The 23,548-nt window shown below is 42.3% G+C and overlaps 1 protein-coding gene across 1 annotated transcript; it reads right to left on the reverse strand.

Moving 5' to 3' along the window:
• Nucleotides 1-1,853: 1,853 nt before the first annotated feature.
• On the reverse strand, nucleotides 1,854-21,779 carry LOC115097566 (keratin, type I cytoskeletal 18-like). The gene is made up of 8 exons (XM_029613503.1): nucleotides 21,521-21,779; nucleotides 19,875-19,957; nucleotides 18,208-18,364; nucleotides 14,180-14,344; nucleotides 10,542-10,667; nucleotides 8,507-8,724; nucleotides 5,947-5,975; nucleotides 1,854-2,103 (listed from the first exon to the last, which is right to left on the reverse strand). The coding sequence occupies exons 1-8, from the start codon at nucleotides 21,764-21,766 to the stop codon at nucleotides 1,964-1,966; spliced, it is 1,164 nt and encodes a 387-aa protein (XP_029469363.1). The 5' UTR covers nucleotides 21,767-21,779; the 3' UTR covers nucleotides 1,854-1,963.
• Nucleotides 21,780-23,548: the final 1,769 nt, after the last annotated feature.

Here is a 23,548-nt window from a genome sequence, read left to right on the forward strand (position 1 = left end):
ACCTGAAACTGCATAAGAATGATAACTGGAAGTGTTCTCTCAAACCTTTTTTTAGTAGGCACAGAATGGGAAAACTTATGAATATAAGAGTCTTCAAACTGAATGTTTACCTTCCTTGACTTTGCTTGTCATTGCCAGACTTTTTTTTTTTTTTTTTATTTTAAAGAGGCCCTATATTCTCTCCTCTAGTTTCTGGGTTACAGAACCAGCAGGGACAGTGGTACCTTTTATATCATGCAAGAAGATCGGTATATAAAAGTTAAAAATAAATATCAATAAGTTCTGGAATAAGTAAATGCATTTATATGAAAAATAAACTGTACCTGCAATGATGTGGGACAGTGATACTTTACCCTTTATAAAAAAATAATGCACTGGATAGCATAGAAACCCAACATATTTGCATTTTTGATAACATACTCTTGATTCTTTCTGACAACTATCCTTGTTCTTTGTGCAGTCCTCTCCCCTCCTTTTCCACTGAATCTTTGCCTCAGATGTGTTCCTTTTGCCTCCTGTTCTCATCTTCACAACTGGCCTTGTGCATGCAACAGTCCAGGATATTACAGTTGCTAATTATACCTCAGTATTAATGCTGCCGTTAGTGCCATGTAATTTGTACCTTCGTAGAAACCGAGACAAAGAACATGAAGGTAGTCTGCTCAATTTAATTCCTGCTGCAGTGCCATAGGTACCAGTTACCTCTGGTCGGGCACCTCAGATGGTGGATGAGGGGAACCCTCCTCTGCTATTGCAGTGGGCGGGGGCAGGCCAGGGAGAGGGGGTGTCTTTTGATATGACCCTCTTCCCAAGGCCCGGCTCCTCAGGAAATCTGCAGTCACAGCAGCGGCGAGATGCCACAAAGTCCGGCCACCCGTTTCTCCCATCCCTTCCAGTGGCCCTGTTTCTGGCCTTCTTTTCACAGCTGGGGAACCTTCTGTTTACCCCAGGGTTTCTTGAATTCCATTACGTCTTTCTGTCTCCTTCACCTCCCCTGGAAGGCTCTTTTATACAGCCACCAGAAGACATAGTTTCTGATTCAGTTTAAAGATAAGAGCAGCACAATCTGTCGAGCTTTAGTGGGACTCAAATCTGGGTCGGTGTAGAGGGGCAGATTGTACCTCTAACATCTGAACCACTAGATGGCTTCAAGTTTGGTCATTTTAAATGCCATTAATAAAATGGGGGGAAACCTGCATTGCATTGGCAGTTGCTACCCTTGAGAGAGGGCCTGGGGATGGTCTGCAGAGAGCAGCAGTTCCCACCACATACAGTCTGCTGGGCAAACTGGATAGACCATTTGGTCTTCTGCTGCTGCCACCTGTTACTTTGTTAGATTGGAAAGCAGGGGAGGGGGTGTTCAGAGTGCCACGGTGATGCCTCTTTGAAATGGTAGTGGCATATACATCCTTAAAGTAAAATGGGAGAAGGCTCCTCTTAGGCCTGGATATTTGGTGCCTTCAAGTTTTGGTACCCTCGGCAATTGCCTATGCCTAAATCCAGGATTATCTATGTATGGTCTCCAAGTTTTTTGGGGGGTTTTTTTTGGTATTGTCACTGAATTACTTCCATACCACAGGCATTATATATAGCTCCTGTGAATAGTATTTTTCACACACACCCAGGCATGCAGAAGAGAAAGCCATTGGGTCCAAACATTGGCCATCTCCAAAAAGGTAAGCAAGAACATGCTGTTTACCAAAGAGTAGTGAGCATCGCAGTCACCCTTGAAATAATATCTGACTGCTTGTAATTTGTAGAATGAATACAAAGAGCTTCTATATCTTAACAGGTCAAACTGAGCTACACAGAAATTATTCTATTGTTAAAGTGTTTATTTTATAACATGCATTAGTCTAAAAATCATTTCAGCCTTGATGACTGAGAACATAAATCAAGGAGGGAGGTAGTGCACCTGCCCTGAATCCAGGCATGCCGGAGGATCTGTAAGGAAAAGTAATGCTCATTCCTGGAATGATGGGGCTTTCAGTTTTTTGCTTTCTTCCATTTCCTCTACTTCACTGTATTCATCAATAACTTTTCCATCAACCACGGTCTGGGTGACAACTTTCACAATCTTCCTGGTTGTCACATTAGGCTCTTCTAAAGAAAAGAAAAGCCATACTAATTATTCAAACAGAGCAAAAGTAGACTTTATATCGAAAAAAAAACACTGCCCCAAGCTTAAAATATGATGGCTGTAATTTCCATTCTAGAAACAGTCTATATTTGCTTCCAGCCTTTTCCTTTTGGTTTTGGCAAACATAATCTGTATTTTTTCATATTAATGGGGGTGGCAGGGACCTGTACACACACCAGTCAGGGATTTCACCGTGTTTTATTCATTCTCCATCCCAGTCTCAGATCGGGCATCGCAGCCAGCCCTCCATCTCAGGAGTACAGATGAGGGTGCAAGCATTGCAGCCTGAATCTTCCCAGTGCAAAGCATAGACTGGGGGTCCCCTCAGAGCTCAGCAGCCAGATCAGTGCTACTGCTTAGTGCTGCCTAAAGGGCCCTTCCCTCACCCCCTGCTCACTGCCTCTAATGTGACCAGAAGTAACACATCTTCATATGCAGCAAAGGTCACAACACTGGTACATTCTATATGTGTACTGACGTGAAGCTGAACATGCGTGTGTAATTGCATTCAGGGCCAATGCTAAGCCCTGTGCTGCCCTCCTCCATTCTGTTTTGTAAGCAGTGTATTCACTGGCTTTGAGTAATAATGAACTTTTTGGTGTTGCATTTTAAGTTACCGCTCAAAGATGCAGAACTCTCCTAAGAGTACCGTAAAAGTTACATCAGGCAGGGTCCCTGAAACCCGCAGAGCTCTTCCTCTCCCCAGCTCGTTCTTCGTCCTCCCACCTTGACTTCCAGCTTGAGTTCCGCCCCACAGTTTCCTTTCTTCCCTCCTCTCCAGGCTCAGTGCTCACTTTCCTTTCTGCTGCCCAGGCTCAAGCCCTCCAGTTCACTTTTATTCCCCTCCCCTGATATTACCCCAGTGCTGTTAGAATTACACGGGTTGCCGGTTGCATGGCGAATAAAGTTTTTAAAATCCTCACGCTTGTTTTTAAAGCCCCCTCATAATCCTGCCCCTCCTGATATTCAATCATTGATTCGTAGATGCGTGCCCTCACAATACCTCTGATCCTGAACAAAACTGCTGCTGGAAGTCCCCTCCCTTGAAACTGCACATCTTTCTGAGTCAAGACAACGGATGTTGGGCACAGCTGGCCCAACACTTTGCAATACACTGCCCGATGAGATCAAAATTGAGCAGGATTTTCGCCGGTTTAGGAAACTCCTTACAGCTCATCTTTTTAGTTCTGCTCTTCCTAACCGAGAATGTTCGCAGTGAGGGTTTTTAGTTTTAATTTGGTACACCTCTTTGATTTTATTGTATTTTTGTTTTTCTATCATTTTTTTAAAAATCCTTTGATACAAACTGGCTGATGCAATATTGGCGCGGGGAAAACGGGCACTCATGATTGACACTAGCTCTCCTAACGCCTGCTGATCGACTTCTCCAGGGCGCCCGATTTAATATTTAAATCGGCTGACACGGTAAAAAAGGAGGCGCTAGGGGAAATTGCGCACCCCTAGCGCCGCCTCAGCAGTGGGCGCCCGGGAGAGGAGGCTGTCAGCCGGTTAGGAAAAGGGAAGCTCAATTTTAGAGCATCCCTTTTCCTAACCTGACCGCTGGCACACTTTTTTTTTTTTTTTTTTGGCTTTTCTGTATTCTTTTTGGGCTGCTCAAAGATTAACACCTACTCTGGGCAGGCGTTAATGTCTGAGGGTAAAGAATGTGCATTAGGCGCACTTATTCTTGCATCGGGGGAGAATAGCTAATAGCTTCACGGGGAGGTGGATGCGTGACTTGGACGCGCTAATCCCCTTATAGCATAAGGTGTTTGTGGACGCGTGTCCAAAATGTGCGCCCAACCACGGGTTAACCAATGCGCTCAGCTGAGCGCCCTGTACTGCATCAGCCTGACTGTATATTAAATGTATTTATTTAGATTTTTTTATATTCCGCTTTTTGCACCTTTTTCAGCACTTCAAAGCAGATTACTTTGTCTGTAAGTTGTATCTTGCAGAGAATAGTGGATCTGTAGGTTAATCTTGTATAAATAAGACCTCACACACACTTTACTCTTCTCCTTGCTCCCAAGGCTTGATAACCTCACCTCAGCTCATTCCCTAGGCTTGATTTCGCCTCCTCCCTGCCCCCAGTTCATCCTCCATGGTTGATTCCTTTCTTCTCCCCAGCTCATCCTCCAGGTTCAGTTTCTTCCCCCTACCCCAGCTTATCCCAAGGCTTGACCCACTCCTCTCAAGGTCTACCAGTTCCATCTACACTGAGGCCTGATCCCTGCTTCCTCCTCTGTTCTGACCCACAGGAAAAGTAAATGGAGCTACCTCTTCTGGCTGCACACAGGCTGCCCCGCCCTTCTTTTGGCCTAAAGCTGCTGCTGCTGCCGCCTTCTTCCTCCTTGGGCCCCAAACAGGCTAACAGTGTGGTGCCTCTCTTCTTCTGGCTGGGCTGGCCTAACGCTTCTGCTGCTGCTGCTACCACCTTCCTTCTCTTCTGGCCCAAAGCTTCGTTTGCTGCTACTACCACCTTCCTTCTCTTCTGGCCCAAAGCTTCTGTTGCTGCTGCCTTCCTTATATTCCAGTCCCATGCAGGTCCGTGCCCAAGGTCCTGAACTAAATTCTCCTTTAACCTCGTGCCAACGCACAGCGATGCTGCCTCTTCCTCTCTTGGCCTGTCTACTGGTTGTTGGACAGGCAGCGGCACAGAATCAGGATGCAAAAGGAAAAAAAAAGCTTCTTGACGAGATCTGTATTCCACTCCGCGTGATGGGAGCGATTTAAAAACCTGCTCATGTGCTTCTCAATGCTGACTTCGGTGGCTGTAGCCAGACAGCCCGATTGACCCTCCATTTCCATCCTGAGTCCCACCACCACACTAGCCAATGCTGCCAGCCATTAGCCCCCACCTGCATGTTTGACTGTACTGCCGCCACCACCCCGTGCAGTTGTATAGTATGCACACCCGGTAGTGCTGAGCACTGATCTTAGCTGCAAACACGTCTGATTGCACTGACTTAGAAACATAGAAATGACGGCAGAAGAAGACCAAACGGTCCATCCAGTCTGCCCAGCAAGCTATGCACTTTTTTTTTTTTTTTAAATTTCTCTCATACTTCTGTTACTCTTGGCTCTTAGTAACCGTTTGGTTCTATTTCCCTTCCGCCCGCACCATTAATGTAGGGAGCACTGTTGGAACTGCATCCAAGTGAATATCTACCATAGTTAGGGGTAGTAACCGCCGCAAGGAGGGAATTCAAACTCCTGAACTTGTCTTTCAAGTTATGGGAGATGAGATTAGGTAGGAGTTTACCAGGATGGGTTAGATAAATGTCCCTCTTTAAGGCAGCAGTGGAGGTTTTCTTTAGATAAGTTAGCTAGCATCTATGTCATGTCCTTTGTTATACAATATACAATTAGGGGGTAATTTTCATTAAGCCACATAGCTGTAAAGTGCACAGGTATTTTTGCATCTGTGTTAACTGCAAATATAAAAAAAAGAAACGACCCAGGTACTTCCTCTTTAAAAATTGGCTAAGGATACCTAGGTACAAAAATTCCTGTGTACTTTGCCCCAGCTGTTTTTGCAGCTGGGGATAGAGGGAGTAAAACTACATTAACTCATTTAAAAATTCAGTTATGTGGACATACTTAACTTTCCTGACCCAAAACACATCTCCCTCCCCCCCACCAAGAATGCCTCCTTTAAAAGCAGCTAAATCTAGTTGCCAAGTGAAAGTACAGGGTTATGTTTAGCTGCTGTGCACTGGAAACGTTTGGCCCAACGGATCCTAAATTAGTGGGCTCGATCCTTCTGAGACTTGTCCTTCACAAGACTATTGTAAGCCACTTACTTTTAGGTGGGGGCTTGACCATTTTTTTCCTAGAGAAAACAAAAAGAATTTCATTGTTGTGACATAAAACAAGAGGAAAATACTTTAAAGAATCTAAGCATTTGCTGTTGCTTTTAGATATCCTTCCTCAAAGTTTGTAGCTCCATGAGCATCTGATTCACTAAAGGCCTGTGTGCATAAATTTCAGGGCCTGCGCACCACGCACATCTTTCTGATACGCGCCGAAGTGCCAGGCCTTGAGAAACTGCTGGAACAGTACCATTGGCCGCTGTCCTGAGGAAGTGCACACCAGCAGCCAACCGGCGCTCAGAGTCTACTTCTCCAAAGGAGTAATAAGGAAACTTAAAAAAAAAAAATCTAATAACTAGGAAGGGGTTAGGGGTTGTGGAGGAGAAGGGGAAAAGGTAGGAAAGTGAGGTAAGGGTATAGGAAAGTTCCCTCCCAGTCCATTCCTTAATAGGAGCGGACTGGGAGGGACGTAGGGAAGCCCTACTCGCGTCACCGCGTACTGCTTTTTAAAATTCCCCTCCCCCGCGCGCACGAGTCACGGGCTGCCCGCACATGCATGCGCGGATATCGTATTTTATAACATGCATGCGGCGACATGCACATTTTATAAAACCGGCACGCACATGGTTGCATGCATGCTCCTTTTATAATTGACCCCTAAGCTTTTTTCCCTATAGACGCAAACAGGCCAATGCAGAAAGGTACGTTCAGGCCAACGCACAGCATTGCCTGCATTTGAATTCTCAGCTTGTAAATGTACACCTTACTGCCACTGCAATAAGGAGTTTTGAGAACGCGCCTTTTGTGAGTGTAAATGGGAGTCTCTTAGCACTCTTGCATAGAAATCCTATGCAAATGAGGGCATTAAACAGTATTGCCCGATACAGAAAGGTGTGCTGGCATAAGAACATAAAGAATATGCCATACTGGGTCAGACCAAGGGTCCATCAAGCCCAGCATCCTGTTTCCAACAGTGGCCAATCCAGGCCATAAGAACCTGGTAAGTACCCAAAAACTAAGTCTATTCCATGTTATCATTGCTAGTAGTGCTTGAAATGTAACACCATCTCTGACCTAAGAGTTAAATTTCCAGTGCTACTTAAAACTCTCTAAAATGGACAAAAAGTTAAAAAGAAGTTGGGACTTATTGGGCTTACTGCAGACACTTAGCCAGATAAACCCATAATTATCTAGCTAAGTGGGGGCCACCCCTTATCCAGATAAGTATAATCTTATCCAGATAAATGGAGGCAGCAGCAGCTAATGAGCCTGTCAGGGATGCTGCTTCCCCCTACTTCCTGAGTTAAGATGAACATTCACCCTGTGCCAAATGCACATTTTGCACTCAACGGCTCTTTTTAATTCCTGATACATTTGCATAGCATTAACTTACTGCATCAGGAGTTAAAAATAAATGTAATCTGGGCAGTAAAAATGGGCACTGAAATCCGGCATACAGTTTCTTACTACCCTGATTACTGCATCGACCCCAGAATAGGAAATAAAAACCCACCTTAATGAATCAGGCTGTAAATATCCCATTGTAAGGCTAAAAGGAATATACATCATGAATGAAAATCAACCAGACAGAAATATCTAAATACTGAAGTGTTCTTATTAGCCAAGTGGAAATTTAGATGCCAGAACAAGACATTCCACCCAGAAGTAATGGAGCCTATTTTCTGGGACATGGGCACAGTCCACACATCTGAGTGGATCAGGAAAAAGACACCCCTGTCATAATTCTCATGTCTCAGTTTTTTACCATGGGCACAGAATGGGAAAATCCTTTTTGAATTAGGGAAGGCCAGAGGAATATTTTTGAATTGATTTAAAAAGAGTCAAAAAAGGGAGAGAAGGGTGCAGAAAGTTTTGGATGGAAACAAACGTATGCACTCTTGCCCGGCAACCAGGATATTTTTTTCAGGAGCACACGCAGACCTCATGAATTCTAATTTGGGGAAGATAATTAGTCTCACGTTCTTTAATCCTGTTCTTCAAATTTTCAGAATATTGCTGTAGTCCCACACGATCAGTCATCAAAGAATAAACAGATCTTGTAAACCTCTTGACACTTAACAGTATTCGGTGCCACAGTAGCTGCCTTTTGCATATCTCTGCTGCTGTGTTAAGGTCATAATCAAATAACTACTGCAGTGTGGTCCTAAATCATTCAATATTTCTTTAAAATGTTTGCAAAAAGAAAAATTCTAAAATTCATGGAATAAATAGCTCCGTGTGGTAGCCATTATTATAGAATCAGTTTCTGCTCTGTAATTTAACAGTAGTTAATTAAGCTAATTTCAGCAACAGATGAAGTGGTTCTGTATTTCCTTCCAAGTTTCTAAAGGGTTTTTAAGATGCACAGTTTATTGTTTGATTTTTAATGTGCTATTTTTATGTTATTTGTATTTGTGTATTTTGATGTGGTTGTTCACCGTTCCAGCCTTCCTTTGCTGAATGTGGCATATAAAAGATTGAAATAAATAAAATATTTACAAAATTCCTTTTGAAATCTGTCCCTTAATGTTCATCTCACATTTCAACTTACTCATCTTCCCCATCTAACAAGCGTCTGTAGACCTCAATTTCGGCCTCCAATGTCTCCTTAATTCTCAGTAGGTTTTCGTACTCCAGCCCTTCATTCTGCATGCTCCTCTGGATCTCAGCTAATTCAGTCTCCAATCTATTGATGGTGGTCTGGAGTCCATCCAGCTCACCCTTGTATCGGCATTCGGTTTCTTCTAGGCTACTTTTCATGGCATTTACCTGTGAAGGAAAAACAAGAAATTGTAACTATGGTGATTTCTGGATCATAAACTATTCCTGTTGTAGGCAACTTGTCAGACTTTCTTTATTCTTCTCTAAAAGTGTTTCATGCAAGTGATCACTTTAACAGAGTGCAAAAAGGTCCATGAGTTTGTGATCTTCCCTTTCAAAAGAGAGGTTTGGGAATCATTTTGAGGCCGATGCAATACCGTGGTCTGACTGCAGCACACGGCTGAACCCGCAATTGGATGTAAGTTTTTTGGACACACGTCCATAACCCCTAATGCAAAATGGAGGTTAGTGCGTTCAATCGCAATCATAGGTAATAGTGCTCTTCACATGCAAATGCATGTTGATGAGGCTATTATCTATTCCTCCCCAATACAAAAAAAATGTGTGCCTGACACGTACATTTTTACTCGCCAGAATTAAAGCCTGCCTCGTGCAGGCATTAATGTTGAAGGAGCCCAAAAAGTGTACAGAAAAGCAGAAAATACTGCTTTTCTGTACATCCTCTGACCTTAATATCATGGCACTATTAAGTCTGAGGAACTAAAAAAAAAATGTGAATGTCCCAAAAAAAAAAAAAGGGTGTCGGCAGTCAGGTTAGGAAAAGAGATGCTCAATTAACGAGCATCTATTTTCCTAACCCATGGCTGTGCACAGGTTAGGAAAACGGATGCTCTAAAATTGAACGTCCGTTTTCCTAACCGATGACAGCCTCCTCTCCCGGGCGCCCGCTGCTGAGGAGGTGCTAGTGGTGCGCAATTTCCCCTAGTGCCTTCTTTTTTTTTACCACAGCAGCCCATTTGCTTTTTGCACTGGGTGCCCCAGAAAGGTGGATCGATGCATATTAAGGGAGCGGGCGCTCAATCATGAGTGCCCATTTAATGCACACCGATATAGCATCAGTCTGTTTGGGAGCCCTGTGTTTAGCTGAATAGGATAACGGTTCAGAATGATGCTCATGTTAAGTCAGCTTCTATTAGTTGCAACAGTGGGATGGGGCACCAGGAAGATTGTTTGCAATCACAGTTGGCAGCCATAATTCCATTACATAGTGCATATCAAAGAATGATAGAGAGAAGGAGCCCTGACAGAGAGCTGAGATGATGTTGCTGGAGTCTGCCATGTGAGCCACAATACACAGGGCAGAAAATAATTCCACAAGATGAAGAGTCTCAAGAGGGTTTGTGGCTTAGTATGTTTGCCATGCCCTTTTGTTTATGCCACAAATATATTAGTAATTGCTTCTATTCTTACAATGCTTTTTAAATTGAAAAGTGCTAGGCATCGTTTATGGATTCTATTATCCAAATATGTTCGCCCATTCTGAAAACCAGGGACACAACACTGTGACAATAAACTTAAAGGAGAAAAGAGCCAATATACGTTCATAGCACTGTAAAAATATTTTTTAAATATTTATTTTAACACAGTAGGTAGTCCATTTATTTCCTATTTAGTTAAATGATATGGAATAGAGTGGTAAAAAAGACCAGGATATTTGGACCAAAGCAGTTCTCCTCTTAGTCTATAGAGTATAGAACTCTGCCAGGTTGATTTTTTTCAGGTATTTAGTCCATCCAAGTACCAGGGACATTGCACTGAAAGAGTAGCAATTTAATTTGAGTAAACCAAGATTCCTTAGAGGATAGGATATCATTTACTGGACCAACCAAGCATTCATAAGTGTCATGGTACATTAACCATCAGGGCCTTCTGCAGACATTGGCCCAGTGAAAAATATCACAACTTCCGTTATCCTACAGTACTTGGAATCAATGAGGCAACAAGATAAGTACGATGAGAATTACCTGGATCTTCAGAGACTCAAGTTCGATTTCCAGTCCTTGCAGACTGTGACGTTTTTCAGTCACCTCTTTGTTGGCTCTCCGAAGAGCCTTGTTCTCGTTCTCTGCTTGCAGGGTAAGGGTGTTCAGCTGTCAAGCAAATTGAACAAAGGATGGTTAACAGACATCTGGATTGATCCAATTTGCTGAGCATTTTTCCAAAATGCAGTAAATGCTCAATTTATTAAGTGGAAGAAAGCATAGTAGAGTCATTTAAACCTGGAAGAACCATCTGATGACATGCGGTTTTCCTATGAAAGTCAAGAGCACACCCAAGTTTGCATACTTTTGCACTGTAAACTATGCATAAGTGATTAGTAGCATGCTTGATTTATTTAATAAGGGAAGCCTGAAATGGACCAAATACTTCAGCAGTTACCACTGTTCCAAACTAATTAGGGCAGTTGCTAGGGTAGCTTTTGGTCTCCCCTTCCTTTTCAGGCGCACCTGCTCACATGTTCACCAATTGAATCAAAAAGCTGATGAGGTTCTTCCCCTGCCCCCAGCTTGGCTTCCAGTGCGGCCATCCTTCTTGCTCACCCCTGGAGCAGCTCTGCTTCTAGTACAAAATAAGTGTATCCCTTCTGTCTGAGCTCAGTGGGAAAGTACCTTGTGAATCCATGTATATTAAGTCAAAGCTCTCCTGAGCCTCTAGCCTAGAGATAGAAAGGACTATGTAGTGTTATTCCATTTATAGTCCTTGATGAAGCAGACATCTGCTAGCAGTTAATGTCTTGTCTGTAAGAAATAATGAGGTGAAGCTGAGAGCCTTTTCCAGGATAGTCATTAGCTGATAGTAAATCTCAAAAGGAAGGGAAGTGGAAGAAAGATGTGCGGCCCTCTGTTTGGTGTGATTATATGAGGATGTTTGGCTGCTATAGAGGGCAAGTACTTGTAATTTTGCTCTCCCAGGAACTGCTTTAGTCAAGTTGCGAATACAAAATGATAGGATAATTGTATGGTACAAGTAGGGCCATGGAAATAAACTAAGAATTGGGCTTAAATCTGACATCGGTGGCCACTTTGTTCCAGCAGAGCACAACATCGCACAGTTGCAGTGGGATAATGGCAGTCATAATGCACAAGAATAGGTGATATTCCCAGGTTAAAAGTTTTTTGGGTTTTTTTTCCCTTCCCAGTTTACTTCCTTTTTGGGTGATTAGTTGGTCTGTTTCTTATATTTAATTTTTATTGAAGGGGCTGGAGGGTTTGATAGCTGGAGGACATTGTAACCATTGTTCATTAGTGATTAGGCAATAGGTTTACCTTCTGGCAGGATGGGTATGACTTGTTTGTCAAGGAACTGATAGGTGGTGGTCTTGGCTGTGTGGGTGGATTTTGGGTATTAGGTGAGTCTTCCCTGCGTAGAGCAAGTGATTTGGTTGTGGTTGAATATGGTTTCTTTGGGCATTCCAATTTAAGTGGGTATTGGCTACTGGTTGTGGTGGACTTACTCCATGATCGGTGGCAAGAGCTTTATGAAACTGTGGCTCTGGCTTTTTAATTAATCTGCAGATTTGTTATTTTTGTTTGCAGTGTTACTCTTGTGCTTGTTTTGTTATTTGTTGATGATACTAAGATCTGCAAAGAGTAGACACGCTGGAAGGAGTGGAGAGAATGAGATGAGATTTAAGGAAGCTGGAAGAGTGGTCAAAGATATGGCAGCTGAGATTCAATGCCAAGAAGTGCAGAGTCATGCATATGAAAAAGAACTGTATTTGATGGGGGGTGAAGGGCTGATGTGCACGGAGCAGGAGAGAGACCTTGGGCTGATAGTGTCTAACGATCTGAAGTCGGCGAAACAATGTGACAAGGCGATAGCTAAAATCAGAAGAATGCTGGGCTGCATAGAGATAGGAATATCTAGTAAGAGAAAGGAAGTAATGATCCCCTTGTATATGGCCTTGGTGAGGCCTCACCTGGAGTACTGTGTTCAGTTCTGGAGACCGTATCTCCAAAGGGACAGGGACAGGATGGAGGCGGTCCAGAGAAGGACAACCAAAAAGGTGGAGGGTCTACATAAAATGACTTAGGAGGAGAGCCTGAAGAACCTAAATATGTATACCCTGGAGGAGAGGAGGAGTAGGGGTGATATGATACAGACTTTCAGATACTTAAAAGGTTTTAATGATCCATGGTCAACAACAAACCCTTTCTGTTGGCAAAAAATGAGTAGAACTAGGGGTCACGATTTGAAACTCCAGGCAGGAAGACTTAGAACCAAGTCAGGAAGTATGTCTTTCTTTTTTGTTTTTTTTCAAAATAATTTTTATTAGCAGGAATACGATACACACTCATGAGATAAAATAACGTAATACAATTAGAAAACAGTGTACATGTAAAGTGTGGTACATAAACTAATCGTACAGCAACCAATTCCACTGTGGTTGCATTCCCTGGTTTTACTTTTATTCCCTACATTCATTCCCCTCCCTACCACCCCCACACCGCAGAAACAACTCCAAAACAGTCCCAGTCACACCACATGCCGCAATAAGCAAGCTACCCCCATGCTCATTTGTTTACCCAGACTGTGTAGTTCAGTCCTTGTTGGTTGTTGTCTGAATGCAAATCTTCTTATCCACATTTCCCCTTGCTGAAATGGTGATGGCTACTACCTGGTGATTACTACCCTTACTCAATAAGCCTTCACCCAGTTAATGCAACTCCAACATTGCTCTCTGTATCAACAGCAAGGGGAAATGTGGATAAGAGGATTTGCATTCAGACAACAACCAACAAGGACTGAACTACATAGTCTGGGTAAACAAATAAGCTTGGGGGTAGCTTGCTTATTGCGGCAGTTACTACCCTAAACCAGTTAAGCCTGATACTTCACTTTGAATGCATATACAGCGTTGCTCTCTGCTTCAACGGCAGGGGGAAATGTGGAAAAGAGGATTTACATTCAGACAACATCCAACAAGGCATTGATCTGTGCAGTCTGGGTAAACAAGCATTGGGGTAACTTGCTTGATGCGGCAGTTACTACCCTTAACCATTAAGCCTTATGATTTACCTTTGATGCAACTCCAACATTACTCTCTGCATCAACGGCAGGGGGTGGCAGGAAATTCAAATCAAACAGTTACCAACAAGGGCCCTGAACTGGGTGGTCGGTGAAACAGATAAGTATGGGAATATAAGTGTGGGAGCTTACTGGGCAGACTGGATGGGCTGTTTGGTCTTTTTCTGCCATCATTTCTATGTTTCTATGTTGTTTTGTATGATATAGCTGCATTGTTATGGCTGTTTGGTCACTGCTTTGGGTGGGTCCTAAACTGTGGAAGTGGTATATAAATTATTTTAAGTATATAAAATAAGAATAGGATTCTCATCCACTCCAGAATTACCAGTTTTATGCCATTTTGTTTCTGGGCTCAGTATTTAATGATATATACTTTAAAAATCCCACATGGAACATTAATCATAAAAACTGTAAATTCTAGGGTACTAAAAAACTGACAGCAGTAAAATAAAAACCACTAGCTTGGAATTACTAATTGTAGCACGGTCAACTGAGGAAAATGCCCTTTATTTCACCCAATGTTATCTACCGCCAGGGGACGTGCAAATAGTAGCTGGAGCGTGCTAGAACTCACCTGGGCCTGGAACCAAGGGTTTGCCTCTTCCTTATTCTTTTGAATAACTGCTTCATACTGTGAGCGAACGTCAGCCAAGATAAGAGCCAGATCTAGGCCCTGAACAGGATCAACTTCAACATCCACTCGGGAACCAGCTAAAGAAGCTTTCAGTGTAGTCAGCTCCTGGGGAAATAAAATGGCCTTGCTGTGTTAAAAGATGTGCTAAGTAGTGATCCTTTGAGCACACATGAATGCACATATCTTTCAGCTCACTATGAGGGCACTGCTTAAAACCATTTATGTGGGTAAAAAGCATTTTACCTGCATTAATTGGCTCTCTGAAAATTGTCCTCCTCTGATTCAAGAAAAAGTACATGGCTATGGAATAATGGGCCTAGTTTTAGGCCCATTTCAGAGGTGTGTTTAGGGTGGGGAAGGAAAAGCATGAGCATAGATTGCATTTTCGACTCTATGTACATTTTTTTTTTCCAACAGAATCCTGCCCGCAAGACCACAGCATGTTTTTAAAGATGAAGCTTGTGTATACTTACGATTTGAAGTTTAGGAAAAATCTTGGGTAAAACGCACCTACAGCCTTTGCCCCAAAACATCCAGTTTCAACAGTGCCCCCTCTAGGGATATGCATTATCTGTTTGGGCATTGCCAATTATCATGACTCAAAGAACAGACCATTAAATTATAAGAAGTTCTGCTGCAGTCATTATCCTATGAATATGCAACTGGGCAAGAGTGGACTTTGCTATATTCGCCGACCTAGAAAGAAGGTCACCAGTTAGAGCTGTGCAGATCATGAGATGTTGACTTTGACGACACTGACTCAATATTTGAAGTACTCAGATTTTTCAGCTTGAGAACAGAAATACATCTCCTGCCTTCTGCCTTCTGCCTTCTGTTCACTATTGGTATTTTCACTCAATGCAGCAGTAAATACCTATTCACACTAGTCTCATGAAGCCTTCTAGAGGTTGGAGCGCAAGTTCCACATTAATCATGGTGTGCTTAAATCATGCAGTGGAGCGACAGTGAGCCTAAATAATGCTGGAGAGGAGCCAGAGCGCTGAGGGTTTTTTTTTAACAAGCTATCCCTGCCCCTGAAACAGAAACAGAGTAAAACATATGTCGCAAAATGATTTTTATATTTCAACAATTGTATTTGCATAGAAAAAGGGAAAAGGACTTTGCAGACAATATGATTATAATAGTGGGCCTTGGTTATTGATGAGCACTCAAGATATCCAATCTATATATGATGGTCCTAATTCAATTTTCCATGAAATTATAGATGGAAGAGACGTCTAAAAAAAAAATATGGTAACTTACATAATTTAACCAAAAGAGAGAAATAATGTATGCTGAACCCAAACAGAGTTTTGGTGTCCATTCTAACACCTTTAACCTTTGCAGAAATTCCTCAGTGTGAACAGAATGGGGAGCCTGAATGGAGTAATTTAATCCATAATTGAAAACTGGGGTAACCAACCCAAGAATAGAAAGGCCTATTTATTTAAAAAAACACTTATATGCTGCAACAAGCCAATGTTCAGGACCCCGTTTATGGAAAGGTGTTTACAAAAGGCACAAAATAGGAGAAAACTTAAACAAGTCATTTCGGTCAGAAACATTCAGAGGCCAATATTCGGTAAACGGGTGGGCAGACAAGTTAGCTAGATAACTTGTCCCAGAGATTCAGCAGGAAAAACATCCTGCTGAATGCACTCACCTAACGTTATCCAGCTACAGAGAGTCAGATAACTTATAAACTAACCAGCTAAATCTGAATATGAGTATTTAGATTTTAAAGTTATCCACCTTGTGTAGCTGGATAACTTAAGATTTAACCGGTGATATTCAAAAGAAAATAGCCAGCTCAGGGGCAAGTTTTGGATAAAAAAAAAAAAGTGCAGAGTAGTTCTGTGGCCTAATTTCTCCCTCCAAATATTTCACAATTGGCCCTGCCAGGCTAAGCATCCCCCACCTATACAAACCTCTCCAAAGAAACTAAAAAAAAAAAAAAAAAGTTATGGAGTCTGCAGGTGGGTCCCTTTCCCTGTTTTGTTTTTTTTTCCTTGCTCAAGCTCCACCCACCTACCCACAACCTCTTTGGCACCCTTCCCCAGATCTCAAAACTCCCAGCTGGGATTGAGGCCTCAGAAGCACTGCTGGTGGCTTACGCTTCCACCAGTGTTGCTCTGACAACAATGGAAGTGCTGGGATTTTGAGATCAAGGTGGGGGCAGGAGGGAGCCCCTTTAAGATTTAAAAAAAAAAAAAAAAAAGGAGGGGGGGGGGGGGGGGGGAGAGGAGAAGAGGCCAATCTGTGGACCACACAACCTTTTTTTTTTCCTTTTTATTCATAAGTGTTGGAGAGGGTAGTCTCAGTCCACCCAGGCCATTTTTGAAATTTTGTGTAGGGCAGGGGTGAGAAATTGGCTGTAGGAGTACTCTAGTCTGCACTTTTTTTTTTTTTTTTTTTAAATCTAAACAGAACCATTTAACAGACCATAGAAGGCTGGATAACTTAGCCAGATACAACTGAAAGTCAGTTAAGTTAGCTGGATAACTTAGAGACTCTCTGAAATGCCTCTTCTTTATATCTTGCTAGATTTTAACTAGATAATGAGTTATCTAGCCAAATAAGTACCCCAATAATCAAAATGTTGCCACTTAGCTGCATAACTGTTGTGAGGGCTTCTGTAATGGGGGTGTTGTGGACACTACCTCCTAAAGTGGTGCAGGATGGCAAGGCAAGAGCCAAGCATGGGCAATCCAGTTAGGCTGGAACAATGAACAAGTGCAGGCTGAGCTGGAGCTCTAGGATGAAATGCAGGCTGGAACTGAGCTCTGGAACAGCGTGCAGGCTGGAATGGGACTCTGAACAGACCAAAGATGTGGGGAGGTAAGGGTGAACTCAGGAGCACTGGAACAGAGAGTGGGTAAACATGGAACTGGATGCAGGTAAGCATGGAACTGGAATACTGGAATTGAGTGTGGGTTAGGGTGGAACTGGAATATTTATTTTATTTATTTAAAGCTTTTTTTTATACCGACTTTTGTGATACAAATCAAATCAAATCAGTTTACAAGGAACAGAAGCATTAACAAAACAATAACCATAACTCGAAGGAGCAGAAAAATTACAATGAAACAAGGGGATGAAACTGGGAGATGGAAAAGCAGCAGGGAAGGAATGCAAAGTAATGAAACTGTAGAGATGGTAGGTATTAGAGAGTCCAACATCTGATCTATGGCAAGGCTATGCTATGGCCGTGCTAGAATTGTGCAAGTAAGCGTGGAACTGGATGCAGGTAAGAACTGGAACATAGACTGGGCAAGACAAGCCAGGACAAAGCCAACACAAAACCTGGAACATAGAATGCGCAAAGGCAGTGTAGGCAAGGAAATCCCCGAGGGGCAAGGCTCAGAGAGGCCTAGAAACAAGGAAGAGACCTAGAAGTCTCAGGCTAAGCCAGAGGTCAAGAAAACTGAGTGGTCTAGGGTAGGCCACAAATGCAAGGCACAGGGCAAAGCAAAAAAGCAGAATCAGAAGGCCCACAGACCACAGGACCAAACTAGGCAGAAGTAGGATCAGAAGGCCCAGCGGCCACACGGGAACACAAGGAAAGCCCTTGGAAGCCCGCAAAGTGAGAATGGCTAAAGCAGGGAGCCAAGGACTCAATGCCGAAGCACTGAGGGGAAGAACAGACAAAAGGATTAAGTAGGGCAGGAGTCTGGTTGTAGTGCAGTCAGGAGAGAAGGGATGAGAGCTGAAGGAGGTCCTCTGCTGATGTGGAGGCTGTAGGATAGGCAGAGGCCAGGGACCAAAGATGTGCTATAAGGTACGGTTCCGAGCAGGGATCGTGTGCTTCCCCTAGTGGAAGGGAGGCTGCACAGCAGCCGGAAACATAACAAAAGCTTATGAGTTATCCAGCTAAACAGCTTTGAATATTTATCCTCCATTCACGTTATAGCACTACAAGTAAATGTAATAATAAAAATTGGAAATCTAGTTTTAGTAAACTCCATTACCTCTTTGTGGTTCTTCTTCAGGGACAGTAGTTCCTCCTCTAGACTTTCGAGCTGGACCGTCAAGGTGCCTGCACAAGATTCATGCTGTCCCTTTAGTTTCCTTAAAGCTGAAATATCATTTTCCATAGACTGGGACATAGCCATTTCAGATTTCCACCTAGAAATGAAATAATACTGATGGTATTCTGGTATATAAATCTAGCCTTGTAACAGGATTGATCTTTGTGAAGGATGTAAACATAGTGTAGCAGGGGATATTCCCTCCTGCTCAGACACTGTGAGTGCTGCCTCTATAGCATCCTCCAAATAGCAGCAGACTTGGCGAGTAGAAGCCGGACTCAGAAATCAAATTCATTTCTCTCTCTGATGTCGCAACATTGTCATTGAGCCAGCCCTGTGCAGACCTAAGCTTTAGTGTCCCTGTGCAGTGTTCATTGACCAGGCTTCTCTGGAATGCAGTCTATATTCTAAATCATGGGGCCAGAACCAAATAAGTGTAACCTGGCTTTAGGTGGCTGGGTTCCAAGACAGGTTTATTTAATTCATTTATTTAAGGATATTTATAATTAGCTGATTCTACAAATGGTATACTCAGTGAACTACAAATAAAATCACAAAAAAAAAAACAAACCAACTAAATCAAACTAACCCAACAATTAATTACTCAATAATATAAATTCAGATAACATACAGGAACAAATACATTTGAAAGCCAAAGCAAATTTCAACAGTTCAATTGTGTGAGTATTAGGTTCACTGGCGGAGAAAACACTTCACATTTCTGTTCACAGTGGTTAATGAACTGCATTCACACACAATAACAGTTTGTCCAAAGGATTTTTTACTTAAATTTTGAGGGAGCAATAGTAGAAGACAGACTGTTTGCATTGATATACATTCAGTGTCGAACAGCAGACATTAGATATAAAGTTACTTCATCTTTATACCTCTTCTGGTCTACCCAGCCAACACTCTTGCTCACCGATGTTAATTTAAAGAAATAGGTATCTCTTTTCAGATCAAATAGGGACTGATGGGCTCCTGTCTGTTCAGTTACTTCCAATGAGCTTCTTTCCTCTGACCACCACTGAAATAGTTATGGCTCTTCTATTCTCTCCCATAAGATCACCATTCAGGAATGATTTGGAATAATATCTCAGACATGGAAACCAATATCCTGCTGATTCAGCACTCTCGAACCATCTGGCATCATTAGAAGTATAAATCTGCTGCCAACTTGTTTGGGGATGATACTTTCTTCCTCTCCTATTAAAACTTTCTCACTGAGATATCTCATCATGATCTTTCACAAGGTTTTGAAGTGGGTTCTCCACCAGAACCTCTACAAAGACTTGACTCAAAGGAATCTTCTCACACTTCCTACTCAACCTCCATGAAGAAACTCATTTTTTTCCACTCTCTAAGGAAGATTTGCTCTTTTCCTTCCAAAAATCTCTGTCCTCCTAAGCAATTACAATTCACAGCAAACCTTAGGGCTTGTTGGAATGTACTTGTAAAAGACCCTGTTCTGTGATTTGGACTAATAATGGGTACAAGGTCACATGAATTTTGTTTCCAGAGAACTTAAAGTTGAGCTTAAAGTTTTTTTTACTTTTTGACCATATTTCATGTATAAAATTGATAATTAGTTGATCAGGTTTACTAACCTTATTTTGAAGTCAGCTGTAGCCAACTTGGCATTATCAATAGCCAAAAGAAGCTTTGTATTGTGCAGGATCAATTTCTGAATCTACAAAGCAGAAAAGAATAAATTAAAGGACAGCATTCAATGGCAGAAAAGGGTTTCTCTGAAATACATGTTGCTTTCTACATCTCCAATAATTGATGATATGTCTAAGAATGGTGGCCCTCTTGTGTGATCTAATTTCTGTCAGGGTAACAGGATTTGAACACATGACTGTGGTACCTACAGTGGAGCTATGGAGGCTGCTTGTTTGCCAGAGTTCATATAATATGTAAACTTTTATATTCAAGAGAGCTAGATACCCTGCTGCAGGCTCCTCATTAGACCAGCACTGGGTGTGCCCCAAAATGAAACCATTCTCAGTAACATGTCTGATTTGTTTTATATATAATTATGTACTTATACTATGAAATATGTATGATTTTAATGTTGTAATCTGCCTAGCACAGTGGTTCTGATATAGGTGGACAATAAATGATTTTAAATAAATAAATAAATAAATAAAAGCAGCACCAGGAAGACACACTTTTGCTGGACCAAGCTATCAGGCTCTGCCCTGGTGCGGAGGTACCATACCTGGAGAAGTTAGGCATTTTATAGGAACTGGAAGCTTGCAATCCTGATGGTAGATGGGAGCCAGGAACAGGAGTAACTGAGACAACTTGGCAAGAGCAGGAGTCACTGGGACAACTTGAGCAGGAACAAGATCAAATGCCAGATGAACAGTTTCCACGGGGCAAATGTCTTCCTAGTTCTACTTATATGCTGGGCTCAATGTAGGGCATTCCCAGTGCTTGTCTCACAAAATCCTTAGTGTCTGCCCCAAGAAACTCTGTTCGTCCACCTTTGATCTAGTCCGGGCCGATGCAACAATATTTGGCACTGTAGGTGAATCTTTGGTCATTCACCTCCTCTCCAACTTACCTATTGGTGGCAGTTCCAGCACAGCACTCCCTCCTAGCCATGGCAGTGACTCCAGCACATTGCTCCTTTTTAGCAGTATTAGATCTGGCACAGTGCCCTTCTGTGCCTTGTTCTGGCATGATTTTGCTGCCCCCAAAATTTTGGCACTCTAGGCGACCGCCTAGTTTGCCTGATGGAAGCACCAGCCCTGGATCTAGTTCCTGTCCAGTCATCTCAGCAACTCCTGTTCCTGGCTCCCCATCTACCATCAGTCCTACATCCCTGTCCCTGGGCTCTTCCGTCATGCTTCAGGGCCTAGCCCCTCCAAGTGTGCTACCGCTCACCAGGGCAGAGACTGATAAATGCTCAGAAAGTGATTCTGATTACTAGTGAATCTGCTCACTTAAATGTTGATCAGAAACTACACAAGCAAAATGTTTAATGTCAAGAATTTCACTAGTGAATAGTCCAATTATACACACAGGACACACATTTGATAATTATAGTGAGACCTGAAGCCAGAGCTGTCACAAGGGGTGGGCAAGTAGGGCAATCGCCATGGGTGCCAAGCTGATGTTTTTGAGTCAGTCTGAGTCTGTGAGCACATAAGTCAGAAATGGAAGGGGGGTACCAAAAGCAACCCTTGCCAAGGGCACCATTTTGACCAGCAACTGCCCTGCCCAACGTATCCATTTTTGTTCTTACCTCCTTCCTGAGAGAGTTGGTCTGAGAAAACTCTGAGTCATAATCCTTGACAGCAGGGACTTGCTGAGCAAGCTTTTCTTTAATCTGGATCTCCAGTTCCTGATTTAATTTTTCCAGGGAGCGAACCTTTTCCAGGTAGGTAGCTAACCGGTCGTTAAGGTTCTGCATCATCTCTTTATCATTGGCTACAGCTGCATCTTTGTTGAAAGATGGGCAACAAAATCCACTATTGGTAGGCGAGGCCATGCTGAACCAGGTGGCAGAAACCGGAGCTGTAAAATATGGCTGTAATTGTTCAGTAAAAGAGTGACTAGACAAAACAGGTCTGAAATTGAAGAAGTGATTTTGGATGGAGTGTGAGGCTGACATGGTGGTTTCTGGTGGAAAAGTACCATTTAAAACATTTGCAATTATGAGACCTTCTTTCCAAAGTTTGGTGTCCCCACATAACTCGAGGAAACACCTCAGTATTTTATTCGAATGGAGAATATGATGGCAGATAAAGCCCATGGAGTCTACCCACGTTCCCTTGCTACTGCAATACCACAGACCTCCAAATTTACCCTTAATGCTTTTATAAAATTCCAGTATAATTTTTACCTCTTGCCACCTCCACAAAGAGGCTTTTCCATGTAGCCACTGCCCTTTCTGGAAAGAATATTTCTTTTCTCCAGAGTTTATCCCTTTTCAAACTTTATATCATGACCCTCTTATTCTAGACTCCCCTTCCACCTGATTTTATTATCTTGTTTTTTCTTAGTTTATTACAAAAGAAATTACGCACTTCTGAGCTGTGTAGTAAGAGCCAGAGTGATGTCACAGCTTGCAACATTATAGTTGGTACTCATCTGCTCTAGCTTAGGCTGCAGATTCTAGAGACAGCAAGAGCCATTGCTAGGTTTGTAAAACAAATCTGAGGCACAAGCCCATAAACCCTCCCATAAACAACACAACAATCACAATCAGCAGCTTTCCCCCCATCCTCTCCCCACCCCACACACACCATGGGAACCATCCTATAAAAACACATAACTAAATATCACACTTCTACATGTTAAAATTTAAATGATCTTTGTCCTATATTCCCATGCAGCTCTCATCAGGGAATGACCTGTCAGGAAAGGAAATGCCCTGTTAATTTATTACTGGCAGGGATTACATGGCTTCCTCTGCACCCTTCTCTTACCAAGCTCCATCCGTGCAGAAACAGGACACCCCTGTTCCTAAAGCAGAATGCATTATTGCAAACATTTTGCACCATACTAAGTGAAATCAGGGAACCTAACCAATTTGGCAGTGCAGTAGTAATGGGAGATTTCAATTACCCCAATATTGACTGGGTAAATGTAACATCAGGACATGCTAGAGACATAAAGTTCTTGGATGGAATAAACGACTGCTTCATGGAGCAATTGATTCAGGAACTAACGAGAGAAGGAGCTATTTTAGATTTAATTCTTAGTGGAACGCAGGATTTGGTGAGAGAGGTAATGGTGATGGGGCCATTTGGCAATAGTGATCATAACATGATCAGATTTGAACTAATAACTGGAAGAGGGACAATATGTCATTGATTCTCAATTATCCATGACTAATAATATATCAGCATTGTTAAAGAAATCTTTCTATAAACTTCATATGTTAAAAAAACTTAAACTGTTATTACATCCATCAGATTTTCGATCTGTTCACAAGCACTTATCTTGAGAGTTTAGACTATTGTAATTCTCTATATATAGGACTTCCAGCTTCCACTACTCACCCACTTCAACTCATTCAAAACGCAACTGCTCGTGTACTATACAACGTTTCCCATCGAGATCATATCACTCCAATATTACAACATCTCCATTGGCTCCCAATATCTCACCGAGTTACATACAAGATCCTTACAATGATTCATAATCTTCTTTATAACCCATCTACAATATTGCTCTGTACTGTACTACGTGTCTACAAACCTACTCAACAACTACAATCAATGGACAAATGCATCCTCGAAGTACCATCAATAAAATCTGCACACCT

The sequence above is a fragment of the Rhinatrema bivittatum genome, chromosome 8, assembly GCF_901001135.1.
Source record: "Rhinatrema bivittatum chromosome 8, aRhiBiv1.1, whole genome shotgun sequence".
Lineage (NCBI taxonomy): Eukaryota > Metazoa > Chordata > Amphibia > Gymnophiona > Rhinatrematidae > Rhinatrema > Rhinatrema bivittatum.

Bases quoted from the DNA above. Each gene is read 5' to 3' on its own strand.
- LOC115097566 (XM_029613503.1), bottom strand. From the start codon at position 21,766: ATGGCCTCGCCTACCAATAGTGGATTTTGTTGCCCATCTTTCAACAAA. The intron at 5,976-8,506 runs GTAAGTTGAAAT...TGTTTTCTCTAG, and splicing joins TTGTTAGATGGGGAAGATGA to GAAAAAAATGGTCAAGCCCC. The intron at 2,104-5,946 runs GTAAGTGGCTTA...TCTTTTCTTTAG, and splicing joins GGTCAAGCCCCCACCTAAAA to AAGAGCCTAATGTGACAACC.